This window comes from Elaeis guineensis, chromosome 5 (genome assembly GCF_000442705.2).
Source record: "Elaeis guineensis isolate ETL-2024a chromosome 5, EG11, whole genome shotgun sequence".
Classification (NCBI taxonomy): Eukaryota; Viridiplantae; Streptophyta; class Magnoliopsida; order Arecales; family Arecaceae; genus Elaeis; species Elaeis guineensis.
This window is the reverse complement of record NC_025997.2, coordinates 3,990,309-4,004,524: the sequence shown is the minus strand read 5'-3', so window position 1 is coordinate 4,004,524 and position 14,216 is coordinate 3,990,309. Positions and strand designations below refer to the sequence as shown.

Sequence of the window (14,216 nt, the reverse complement as noted above, 5' to 3'; positions counted from 1 at the left end):
AAAAATATCGTTCGTCCCAAGACGAGTAGAGAAAAAATGACTGACGACCATAAGCGAAGAATGCCGCTCGTCTCTAAACAAGTAGAGTAAAAATCGCTGACGACCATGAGCGAAGAATGTCGCTTATCCCAAAAACAAGAAGAGCAAAAATCGCTAACGACCATGCGCGAAGAATGCCGCTTGTCCCAAGATGAGTAGAACAAAAATCACTGATGACCATGAGCGAAGAATGCTACTCGTCCAAAGATGATCGAGCAATAATCGCTAATGTTCATGAGCAAAAAATTTCACTCGTCCCAAGATGAATAGAGCAAAAATGATTGACAGCCATGAGCGAAGAATGCCACTCATCCTTAAACGAGTAGAGCAAAAATCACTGACGACCATGAGCGAAGAATATCGCTCATTCCCAAAACGAGAAGAGCAAAAATCATTGATGACCATGTGCGTAAAATGCCGCTCGTCCAAAGGCAAATAGAACAATTGCTGACGACCATGAGCATAGAATACCATTCATCCCAAAGATGAATAAAGCAAAAATCACTGAAGAATGCCGCTCTCCCAAGATGAGTAGAGTAAAAATCCTGATGACTATGAGCAAAAATGCCGCTCATCCTAAGGCGAGTAGAGCAAAAATCACTGGTCATCCGATAAGCGAGGGCTAACCCAAGAACCCTCGAAGGTGCCAAGTTTCCAAACATGAATAATCGACAAGAGGACCTCGACAAGCTAGAAGCAAGGGCTAACCCAAGGGATCCTCAAAGCCCTCATGCTCAAATATTCGAATCAGAAGCTTTGGATGTCCAAAAGGCAACGGCAAAGGAATCCTTAGAGGCTCAAAACATCAGCAATGCCGATCCAAACCAAAGATCCTCAAAGAAATTATTACATAAAGCCACCCTGAGGACGAGCCAAAAAATATACTACTTTCAAGAGACCTCCTAAAGGAGGTGCCTAAACACCTTGACCTACACTATCTGACCCAAAGGTTAAGTCGATTATCCAAATGCGACTAAGCTTAAAGTGATACTACAAATGTCCACACACCAGATGTCTAAGTCAGGATTAGCGTCGGCTACTACATGTACTCCCTTCGTCCGACCTAATTCTCATTCAGATTCGAGAGTACGGGGCTTATATTATAGATAAAAAATTCTTTCCTCAGTTAAAGCCGACGTACAAAAAAACTGGGCCCGGTCCGACCTTGATGCTAGCCAATCCATGGCACTTAATACCAACTTTATACGGCATAACAAATTGATCTTCAACCCCTACATAAATCTTCAAATCCTGTGATCATCATAAATAGCTGATGACAAGCGGATAAGAAAAAAATAACAAACGTATCTCTCCAGAAAAAGTCGAAGATAACAAACGTATCTCGCTAGATAAGGCTGAAAATAATGAACACATCTCGCTTAATAAGACAAGACTAACCGTCTGATTCTCCTACCTCCTCACAGCTCTTCAGCCTCTGTCTATAAATAAAGATCCATAAGGAATCCTAAGGTATAAAATCACTTTTCTCACAAAATGCTCGCTCCTTCTCATCTGTTCTAGAGATCTGACTTAAGCATCGGAAGATCTCCGTCGAAACCAACTCCGATCAGAGACTTATCTTGCAGGTCCTGCCGTCGCCGACCTGCAATCGCCATCAAGCTCTAGCCAACCCGACCCAAGATGGATTTCTGCTGCAACAAAATCCTTCTTATCAAACACATCAGTACTTGTGCATTTTTTCTTAGTATTCTGTCAGAAAGTTCTTAAAGCAATTTCTATTTTTATCTTGGCCATTATTTTCCACCATAAGAGACTCAAAACATTTGGCAAATCACGCCTAACGCTATCTAATAGGACATTCTAAAGGAAAGTAAATAGATGTCTTTCGAAATAAAGCTTGTAATTTGGCAGAGCTTTGGGCTTTACTCTTTCTTCAAATTAAACAAGGGAAAGGGATTATATTATTCATCAAGAGGTTGTCTTGAAATTTTTGAGAGATTTTTCTCGATGTCCCATTTTCCTTTTACTGCCTAGAATGCCTTTAAACCTCATTTTCTTGTTAACATGGTAGTCCTAATAGACCATTGTTTTTTTTTTTTTCCAATACCAAATTCACTTCTCAAAAATAGAAGAAAGTTTTATGAACCTCGCAACTTAATTCACCATTCAATCTTATTTAGCTATATAGGTTAGAGACTTTTGAAAAAGATGGTGTTTCTATGATTGATAATATCTTGATCCGTAAGGGCAAACCTCTGGAGATAGAATAAGGCTTACAACTACAAAGAATGATTTCTTATCTAGCCCAACACAAGTAGAGAAGAAGATGAACTGGCAGATAGGAGAAAAAAAACTGGTCATTAGTAATATAATCTACTGCGTGACAAGAGTTTCCAAATTAAATAATATTGTTCAAAGCAACAACATGATGTCTAAAGTAAATAAAGTTGCCGATACAAGACAAGTGTACAAAGGATGTGCATACATGTAAACCATGTAAGAATTAAATAAATACAACAAACATGACAAAGCTTCTGTCATGTTTTAGAAACTGAAGATGCTTATGTATATGAGGAAGTTGATAATTAACCCAATTTTCCTTTACAATACTAGCAACCAGGCGATGCAAGGTATAGCACGTTGCAGTATAATAAGACGCAAATGTGTCATCAGATAGCAAAAATGCCAGAAAAGGCATTAAAAAGAGTTTCTTATGTTGGTTCAATAACGTAGTGAAGGAACTAGCAAGGAAGAAAGAGATGCCGAAGTGGCTTTTGCCTAGCCCATCAAATTTCTGGAGTGGCGTACAAGAAGGCATATAAAGGGGAAGCTTCCTAATTGGATTCTCCTAAATCAAACCATGCCCATAAACTACCTTAAACCCTAATGCACCAATTTACCGAAACAGGCACAAACTCAGAATAACCCTATGTAAAAACCACAAAGTACTATTACAGGCAATGAATTCGAACGTGGAAAAAGAAAAGAACCACATCGTCAACATAAAAACAGGGCGATAACCCATAAGAGATATGAAACTCTATTTCTCGTATCACATACCTCCTTGAACTTATGGAACAGCACATCCCCATGGCCATGGATTTCGGAACTACGGCTCTGCGAATTGAGCAAGTTGATGGCGCTCCCAAAGAAGTGCAAGTACACGACGAGCGCCATCCCGTGCGCCGCCGCAGCGAACGCCCCGACCGTCATCAGCACCCAGTCGAGCCCGTCGGCGCACGCGAACAGCCTGGAGAAGGGCACGGCGGCCGGCGGTGGCTCGATCTCCTCCACGTCGTCCACAGGCCCTTCGTCCTCCACCTGCACCGCCTCCACCCCGGAGTCCATGAACGGCGACGGTGACTCCGGCGGCTCCGACACCTCCGATACCGGCGTCAGCGGCTGCATGTGGGGCGGCGACCACCCGAACAGCCCCCGCGACACCATCATCTTCTCCCCCAACCAGAGCCCCCTCCTGCTCCTCCAAAACCCTAAACCTTAGCAATCCATCGAAAACCCTACAAATCTCCCAGATCTTGGGTTTCTCCCCTTCCTCCTCTTCGATTCGTCTTCTCCGATGCTTTCGAGTCGCTGCCGAGATGAGATGCCGTCTTTTCTCGGGCGATTTCGTTTTCCCTTTCTTCTTTATAGCGGTTCTTTCTTTTTTTTGTCTTCCTTTATTAAATCGATCTAGCAAGTCGCCGAGACGAATAGGCCAACGAATCAGGGACTCGGTCAAAGGAGGCGGGAGGGAAGAAGAGAGATATATAGAGATTAAAAGAAAGCTAAAGAGAGAGGAGTCTCGCGCACGCAAGAGATCGGCAAGTGTCGGAGTTGGAAGCTCTTGTCCGTCTTCGGCGACCACGGCTACGTCTCATAGTCGGCGATAAAGACGACGCAATTGGAGAAAGCGGAAGGAGAGCTGGGAGCTGTCCGCCCTTGATGGCTCATCCGGGGCATCATCACAGCCCACTTTTCTGTGGGCCCGTCCAGGTCGGCCCCTTGGGTAAGAAATATTTTGGATGCGCTCAACGGACGGTGGCGATGGGATCTGACGGTCTCGCGGCGGGGTTAGATTAACGAACGGGGCAACCGGTTGGTGGACGGTTCTCCTACCGGTGTGGGACCCGCAGGTCCGAATTCATGAGTGCTATTGGTTCCGGATAAATGTTAAGAAAACCTTAATATGAGATCCCTGTATGACGTGTCGAGCTTGTGGGCCTGGATGTGGTTGACGGGCCACGTGAGGGGAGTGGGTAGATTTTTGGGGCTTTGTTTGAAATTATCGGAAGCATTGCTCGTTAATCTGCTGCAGCGTTGACCACAACGGATGGGAGGGGAGACCCGCAACGCCGCAACGGCCGTCGAACATGGGGTGACTAATATCATTGGAACATAAAAGGTTAGGGCGGAGTGGAGGGGAAGGCTATTTCGGTAAATTACTGGATTCAGGAAGGCTGCCGTGGGAGTTGGTAAACGGCTGTCCCGTTCCGGTACACGACACGCTCCGGATCTGAGCCGCCGTCCAATCACCTCCAGACGAATGTACCCCTGAATCATGTTTTCGAAGGATCATTAATAGCGTTTGCTGCCTTGCAGCCTTCCAGGATTCCAAATCCCAAATTAGAAACTAAGCAGAAACTAAGCAGTAATGTCTGGAACCTGTTGGCCCAACTTGAACTGTTTTGCTGGCACCACTTCAGCCGCGGGTCCACCGGCCGATCAAAAAGATCCATCTTCATCAAATTACTTCCTCTTCAGGGTCTAACTTTGCCTCTGGAAAACATGAACAATGCTTGCCTTCTCACCAATCATTGCGAAATCTTGATAGAGACAAACCATAGAGGTCAGGACTGGAAATGGGCTTGGACTGATCTGAAGTCCATAGGACCAGATCGATTTCAAATCATACTACAGGATCGGTCCAAACAATATTAGATCAGATTTGGACTTCAAATATGGAGCCTATTTTTTTTTAAATCAGACTCGAATGTAGTATTGACCCAAACCTGAGCACTTAGATTCAATCTGTTGGTCAAATTTTGCACTTAAGTCTTAGCTGGACCAAAATCAGTGAAAATAGCTCTTCTTCTCTAGAAGAATCATGTAGGATCCCAAATCAAAGCATTTTTTTCTCAATTTGGATCTTAAGGTTCTCAAGTTCTCTATACCTCCACCGCTAGTTAGTCACTATAAAATCCAATCTGATAGTCGGTCATCGCTATTTATTGGTCACTGATTGTTGATATTCCTCAAAGGTCATCTTTGTCTGTCACCATCATTCATAAGTTGCTAGTCACTAGCCTTGGTTTGTCATTTTTCGAAAAACCATGATCTCTTTTCAATCTATCAGCTCTCTTTCTGTCACGCCTCCAACTCGAGATTGTGAATCGAAGGTCATGGCAACCGCTGCATACTCATAGAAATTTTTTCCATAAGCATGCAAGGCATCTTATCATGCTATTCTAAAACAACAGCGGAATAATTAGTCAATAATTTAAATCTAAAAATATAACGACCTAAATTTCTTCTTTAATATCTCAATAAATTCAACAATGATTCATAGGCCTTACATCAAATTCAATAAGACTTTCAACCTAAAATACAAGTATAGGGATTCTGCTTCTGATCACTCTTCCATTCATATCTTGTATCATCTTAATTCCTCAACATCTGTAAAAATAGTAAAATAGGAGGTAATGAGTTAGACAGCCCAGTAAGCAATGATCACTTTTCAACAGACTTCATCAGGCATTTAAGTAAATAATCATTTATAGAAAATAAGCATATAGAGTTCATCAATTCGAAATCAATTTCAATTATGCAACATAATTCATGCCAAATTCATTTCTTTTTCGAAAATTCAAGTTTCTTTCTAGATTTAATTTCTTTTGTTCTTAAATTCTTTTCGTCAACCATGAGCTATAACCACATTTTTCCTGTGGTAGGGTCATAACACCGCGTATCTTCTTGCGGTGAGCTGCGAATCATCTGGCAGCAAAGTCCTTCGAACCGCTGGTCTCTCTGACGGTTTGTCGCTGGTCTCTCTGGTGACGTAAACTCTCAGGATAAATCAATTGCCAACGTATATGCCCCCATTGGCAGGGTCCTTTACATAGTCAGGTTGTCAATTCATAATTTTTTTATATCATAATTCTTTATAAATATATTTCATATTTTAATTTCGATAATAAAATATATAATCATGTAGTATCGAAATTAATCAATATAATGCATCATGAAATCAATATTTCAATCATGCTTCATCATAATATTTCAAATAAGATATTTTCATAATAAAATACCATTCATCCAATTCATGCATCGTTTCACAAATCATGTCAGAAAAATATATTATAATTTATCGATAAATCTAGAAAAATAAAACATTACTTACCTCGAACGCATTCCAATAAATCTACATAATTTTATAAATTTTTCTTCCAAAAATTCTGTTCGTAGATCATATCGCGATATCCCATGATCAAACATCCACAATCCTATACAGAATCAATTTAAATAATTAGAAAGAATACAAATACCATATTTCAACGGTTTAGATTGGGTCCGATCATCTAATTTCATCTAATCAAAATCTAATTAGGACCTAAACGATCCAAATTTTGACTATCAGATCAAATCGGATTCGAAGTGATAGAACCGAAGTTTCTTCATCGATTTCATAAAATCAAGTGGAGAGAGAAAATAAGAGGAGAGAGAATTCATAAGGTACAATTCGAATTGATCAGGTGACACAATCCAACATTACGATTGATTTAATATCTCGATTGATGAAATCAACATAATCAAATCAAGTCATGGCTAGATCGAAATCATGGATGATCAAATCTAAAGATTCATGGTCTGATTAAGGTGGGTGCCAGTACGCTGTCTAACAATCATGGATCAGGGTTCTTCATTAGAATCAGATCAGGACTATTAAAAAAATTTTTTCATTCACTAATTTTTTAGAGAGAGAATCAATCAAGAGAGAGAATATTTTAGAAAGAGAAAATTCTAGAGAGAGAAAATTCTAGAGAGAGAAAACTCATCTTGAATTTTTCAGATAATATGATTCAACAAATCTGATCGATCAGATCAAATCATGCTCAGATTATCATGTGAATAATTTAATAAAATCATGAAAAATAGAATCTTAAAAATATCTAATCAGATCAAAGTGGGTGTCGGTGTACCGTCCGACGATCACAGATCAAAAATCCATCACGAGGATCATTTAAATTCATCATCATTCTTCTCAAAATTCTAAAAATCTTAGGAGAGAGAAATAATCTAGAGAGAAGATTTAGAGAGAGAAAGTCTAATTTTAGAGAGAGAAAATACTAGTTCAGGCTGAAGAAAGAGAGAGAGAAACTCTCTTTCTTATATTTTATTATTTATATCATTATTTATTAATTTATTTTATTTTTTTTTTCTTTTCTTTTTTTTCTTCACGGAAGAGAGAGGAGAGAAAATCCTATTTATTATTATTATATTATTTTTTTTTTCTTTTCTTTTTCTTTTTCTTTCTTCTTCTTTTTCTTTTCTTCTTCGGGCCATTCCCCTCCTTGGAGTTCCGACCGGCGGCGCAGCCGGCGTGGGGCGGCCGTCGGCAGGAGGGGGCGGCCCAACGACAAGAGGAGGGCCAAATCGGTGGTCGGCGGTGACCACCGGCACCCAAACATCCAACGGAACCGGAAACCCCCTTTTTCTCAAAGAAATCCGGCGACTCCGGTCGCCGGCGAGCATGTACACCGGCATACAAAGAAAAGGAGAGAAGAGAGGAAGGGAAGGAGGCTTACCTCCGACACCGGCGAGGCTTTTTCGACGAGCAAATTGGACGGGCACAGGTCGGTCTTCCGCGGTGGTTTTCCGATGATTGCTGCCGACTGGGCTTAGGATCTTCGGTGGAAAGGAGAGAGGAGGGATCTCCTCCTTAAATAGAGCGAGAGGAGGGATCTTTTCCGACTCCGATTGAGAGCCGGTGAGAGGAGGAAGAAGACTCCCTTCAGGAGTCTTCTCCTCTTTTTTTTTTTTTTTGGACTTTGGTGGATGAGATTCTTTACTCAGGCCGGGCCATCACATTCTTCCCCTCTAAAAGAAATTTCATCTTCGAAATTTTTCTTGCTTGAGTCTTCATAGTTTCTTACTTAATCTCATCCACAAATATTTCAATATTCTAATTCTTGATATAAATTCATTCTTAAATCATTTCATAAGAAAAAATCGATACATCAAATATCTATCTGAAATGGAATCATTCATTTTCTTATTTATCAAGATCAACATCTCAAAGATTTTCAATATTTCAAGATTTTGAAATTATGATCTCATTTCTTATAAAAATTAATGTTCAATATCTCATGACTCAAATTAAAATCAAATCTATCTCTTGTGAATAGAAGAAAGTCAATGTCTCTATTCTTGCATAAGAACTTCATTCATCATCATTCATTTATTTATTTTTAAATATTAACCATTCTTATTTTCAACCAATCATAAGATAGGAAAACATACTTCTATGAATCATTTGATGATATCCTAATCAATCAAAATTTAAAAATATTTTTTTCTTATTCATATTTTCAAAGATTGAAGATTTATCATTTCAATCTCATTCTTGAACTTTTGATATTTAATTCTCGATGTAGCTTCATCATTAAGTCATTTCATAAAGATCAATATCATCAATGTTGATTAGAATTAATATCACTATTTCTAGTCATCAAAATTTTTTACTCAAATCCTTAAACTCTTAAATATTCTAATTCTTGAAATAAATTTTATCATTAAGTCATTCCATAATAAAAATAATAACTCAAAAATTGATCTAAATCAAAATATATTTTTCTTATAATCAAAATCAATGTCTCTATTCTAAGTAAGTATATCAATTTTCTTTATCTAAACATTAATAACTCTTAATTAATCGATTCATTATCAAATTAAATTATAAATAACTCTAATCCATTTTTTGTAGAACAATCGTCAATATCAATAGATAACCTCAATCTTTTCTATTCAGTCAGAGAAATAATAATGATCAAAAGAGTCCAAACTTCAAATTTTATTATATTCTGGAGATAAATATTTGAGTATAATAATCTAAGATCGAAATCATTATTCGATAAACCATCTCAAATTCTTCCTAATAAATAGAGAATTATAAAATTTAATTTTAGGATAGAAAAAATTTATCTCTAAATATTCTAAATCTAAAATCAAAAATCGAAAGTCCACTCATCCTAGAATTAGGATGCTAATTATTTTTGTAGCATAGTAGGTGGAAGCACTACTTTTAAAAATCACATTAGGATATCTAAATAATTTAAAATTTTTAAAATATTATTCTTTCTAATATCAATAAATTTTTTGTATCAAACTATATCATCTATCATAATTCTTTGACTCAAAAATCAATATTCCTGACTTACTCAAAGTAATCCAGATTACCATGCTTCCGCTGCGCACTCTGATCTAACAATCAAAATTTCTTAGGTTCACCAAAAAAAAAAGTTTGATCAAATTATTTCTTTATCTTATCAATAGAAAAGATCTAAAATTTTAAATTTCAATTGAAGTGAAAGATTAACTTCCGATTCTCATTCATACTTTTACTGGTGTACAATAATCTTGATTAACCCTTAAGTCCAATATCATATTTAAACCATCATATAGATTTACTATAATCAATATGAATCAAATCTTAATTCTTATATCAATTCAATTTGATAATTTTCAAACCAAAAATCCTTATAAGTCAAATTAACGAAAAAATCTTTCGATGCTCCACCAAATTTGGACATAATCAGAATATATAAGAATTTCAAATCATTTTTTTTTTTAAAATTTCTATCATCAGGATCTTTAATATCTATCATCAAATCTCCATTTAATAGTAGATTCAATTAGGGACCTCGTTAACAAAAGCAAAGAAACTCCATATCAATTCTAAATCTAAAATTTCTAAATTGTAAATTCACATGGATCCCTTAGTCTGAAAAAAATATAAATCAGATCTTTTATCTTAATCTGAAGATATCAATTTTTTATTAACAACCTCAACAATAATATCAGGAAATCTCTTGATCAACTTAGATACGAAATCTTTAAATTGAAATTTTATACACATCATGTAGTCTCCAAGAGACATAATAAGATCTATTATCTAGATCTAAGGATGATGATTAAAGATTCCAGTATAATGAATATCCTTCAATCTCAAAATCAATTTCATCAATAAGAAATAGGCTTCTTTGCAATATTTTTAAATATGCATTCATCCTAATATGCCACTTTATATATGATCCACATACCAAGTTCTCTTTCGATAAATATTCCAATCAAGCATCATAAAAGATTTTTCTTAGTCCATCCTAGAATAATATTTTATCGTCAAATCTTTATCTTGCCAATAATAATCAACTTCTCAACTAGAAGTAATATCATAGTATTATTCTCATATCGAATTTGAACTTACGATTCACTTGAATAACCAATGATCAAATTAATAACCATAATGCACAATAAAATTTTATATCAATCTTTTTGTGATTACTTTCGATCAAGATCTAACTAATCATATCATGATCAATAGATCATCCATCATATTTCAAATTCTATATGTCATAATCTCTTGTGATCCTTTTATACATAATCTCAATGTTTAATCAAAATTTATAAATATTTCTCCCACTACAATCATCAAAGATCTATACTATAATGTCTCTAGTGTCTATCCACTTACACCCATTCTATATCTGATTCTATGTTTCATAATTTATCCACTTATGCTCTATACCATATTAATTGTCATGCCCCCGATCCGAGATTGTGAATCGAGGGTCACGGCAACCGCCGCATACTCATAGAAAACTCTTTCCATAAGCATGCAAGGCATCTTATCATGCTATTCTAAAACAACGGTGGAATAATTAGTCAATAATTTAAATCCAAAAACATAACGATCTAAATTTTTTTTTAATATCTCAATAAATTCAGCAATGATTCATAGGTCTTACATCAAATTCAATAAGACTTTCAACCTAAAATAAAAGTATAGAGATTCTGCTTCTGATCACTCTTCCATTCATATCTTGTATCATCTTAATTCCTCAATATCTGTAAAAATAGTAAAATAGGAGGTAATGAGCTAGACAGCCCAGTAAGCAATGATCACTTTTCAACAGACTTCATCAGGTATTTAAGTAAATAATCATTTATAGAAAATAAGCATATAGAGTTCATCAATTCGAAATCAATTTCAATTATGCAACATAATTCATGCCAAATTCATTTTTTTTCAAAAATTCAAGTTTCTTTCTAGATTTCAATTTCTTTTGTTCTTAAATTTTTTTCGTCAACCATGAGCTATGATCATATTTTTTCTGTGGCAGGATCATAACACCGCGTATCTTCTCGCAGTGAGCTGCGAATCATCTGGCAGCAAAGTCCTTCGGAACCGCTGGTCTCTCTAGCGATTTGTCACTGGTCTCTCTGACGACGTAAATTCTCAGGATAAATCAATTGCCAACATATATATCCTCATTGGCAGGGTCCTTTACATAGTCAGGTTGTCAATTCATAATATTTTTATATCATAATTTTTCATAAATCATATTTCATATTCTAATTTTGATAATAAAATATATAATCATGTAGTATCGAAATCAATCAATATAATACATCATGAAATCAATATGTTCAATCATGCTTTATCATAACATTTCAAATAAGATATTTTCATAACAAAATACCATTCATCCAATTCATGCATCGTTTCACAAATCATGTCAGAAAAATATATTATAATTTATCGATAAATATAGAAAAAGTGAAACATTACTTATCTCGAACGTATTTCAATAAATCTACATAATTCTATAAATTTTTCTTCCAAAAATTCTGTTCGTAGATCATATCGCGATATCTCATGATCAAACATCCACAATCCTATACAGAATCAATTTCAATAATTAGAAAGAATACGAATACCATATTTCAACGGTTTAGATTGGGTCCGATCATCTAATTTCATCTAATCAAAATCTAATTAGGACCTAAACGATCCAAAGTTTTGACTATCAGATCAAATCGGATTCGAAGTGATAGGACTGAGGTTTCTTCATCGATTTCATAAAATCAAGTGGAGAGAGAAAATCAGAGGAGAGAGAATTCATGAGGTACAATTCGAATTGATCAGGTGACACAATCCAACATTACGATTGGTCCAATATCTCGATTGGTGAAATCAACATGATCAAATCAAGTTATGACTAGATCGAAATCATGGATGATCAAATCTAAAGATTCATGGTCTGATTAAGGTGGGTGCCAGTACGTTGTCTGACAATCATGAATCAGGGTTCTTCATTAGAATCAAATCAGGACTATTAAAAAAATTTCTTCATTCACTAATTTTTTAGAGAGAGAATCAATCAAGAGAGAAAATATTTAGAGAGAAAAATTTTAGAGAGAGAAAATTTTAGAGAGAGAAAATTCATCTTGAATTCTTCAGACAATATGATTCAATAAATCTGATTGATCAGATCAAATCAGATCAATTATCATCGTGAATAATTCAATAAAATCATGAAAAATAGAATCTTAAAAATACCTAATCTGATCAAAGTGGGTGTCGGTGTACCGTCCGACGATCACAGATCAAAAATCCATCACGAGGATCATTTAAATTCATCATCATTCTTTTCAAAATTTTAAAAATCTTAGGAGAGAGAAATAATCTAGAGAGAGGATTCTAGAGAGAGAAAGTCCAATTCTAGAGAGATAAAATACTAGTTCAGGCTGAAGAAAGAGAGGAAAGAGAGAGAAACTCTCTTTCTTATATTTTATTATTTATATCATTATTTATTAATTTATTTTATTTTTTTTTCTTCTTTTTTTTCTTCACGGAAGAGAGAGAGGAGAGAAAATCCTATTTATTATTATTATATTATTTTATATTATTTTTCTTTTCTTTTTTTCTTTTTTTTTCTTTTTCCTTCTTCTTTTTTTTCTTTTCTTCTTCGGGCCATTCCCCTCCTTGGAGTTCCGACCGACGGCGCAACCGACGTGGGGCGGTCGTCGGCAGGAGGGGGGCGGCCCAACGACAAGAGGAGGGCCAAACCGGTGGTCGGTGGTGACCACCGGCGCCCAAACATCCAACGGAACTGGAAACCCCCCTTTTTCTCATAGAAATCCGACGACTCCGGTCGCCGGCGATCATGTACACCGACATGCAAAGAAAAGGGGAGAAGAGAGGAAGGGAGGAGGCTTACCTCCGACGCCGGCGAGGCTTTTTCGGTGAGCAAATTGGACGGACACAGGTCGGTCTTCCGCGGTGATTTTTCGGCGATTGCCGCCGACTGGACTTAGAATCTTCGATGAAAAGAAGAAAGGAGGGATCTCCTCCTTAAATACAGCGAGAGGAGGGATCTTTTCCGACTCCGATTGGGAGCCGGCGAGAGGAGGAAGAAGACTCCCTAATTGGTGGGCTGAGATTCTTTACTCGGATCGAGCCATCACACTTTCATCATCATTTTCACCATAATTGGCTTAACTCAACTACCCTTACAAGCTCCAAGATAACACTCACTAATGATACTAAAGCCCACATCCACCACCAACCCTAGTGCTGCCACGAACCCTTTGATTGGCATCCATGGCTTGCCATCGCTCCACCATCATTCCAATACTACTCGGATTTTTGAGCTAATGCTGAGCCAATCGATTTTTGAAGGTGGGGTCGATAGTGGCGGACATTGAAGGTTCGGATTAACTCAGTTTTTGATCCAAATGAATAATGCGGACTAGTCCAATTAGATTTAGACTAGACTCGTATCAAGATTTTGTAAAAATTTTTGGACCAAAGTTCAGCTTGAAATTTGAAAAAGATTTTAGGCCAGGCTCATAGGGGTGTGGCCTAATCTATTTCCAGCCCTACGTTGATTAGACCTAGCCAGAGAAACTCTCTCCTCCTTCACAGACCAAAGTTGCCACCTCAAGCTATTTTTGCCTCCCTCCGGCCACAACCCACCCAAAAACAGGAAAAACACATGTAGTCTTCCACGCATCCTCTCCATGGCTCCACACATTGTCAACCATCTTGGTCAACGATTCACTAGCGGGTCAGACCATTTTCTTATAACACCAGGTTTTAAGTTAGCCCTGACGGGTTGACCGGGTCGATCGGGTCAGCTTGTTCGGGTCAACCCAAT

General features: G+C 36.9%; 1 protein-coding gene across 1 annotated transcript in view; it reads right to left on the bottom strand.

Annotated features, from left to right (window-relative positions):
• Positions 1-3,919, bottom strand: part of LOC105044487 (ABC transporter B family member 20) — a 29,472-nt gene extending 25,553 nt beyond the window's left edge. Inside the window, 1 exon segment of the mRNA XM_073257194.1 lies at positions 3,061-3,919. Coding sequence (XP_073113295.1) covers positions 3,061-3,450 — 390 coding nt within the window. The 5' untranslated portion in view covers positions 3,451-3,919.
• Between the last annotated feature and the right edge of the window lie 10,297 nt (positions 3,920-14,216).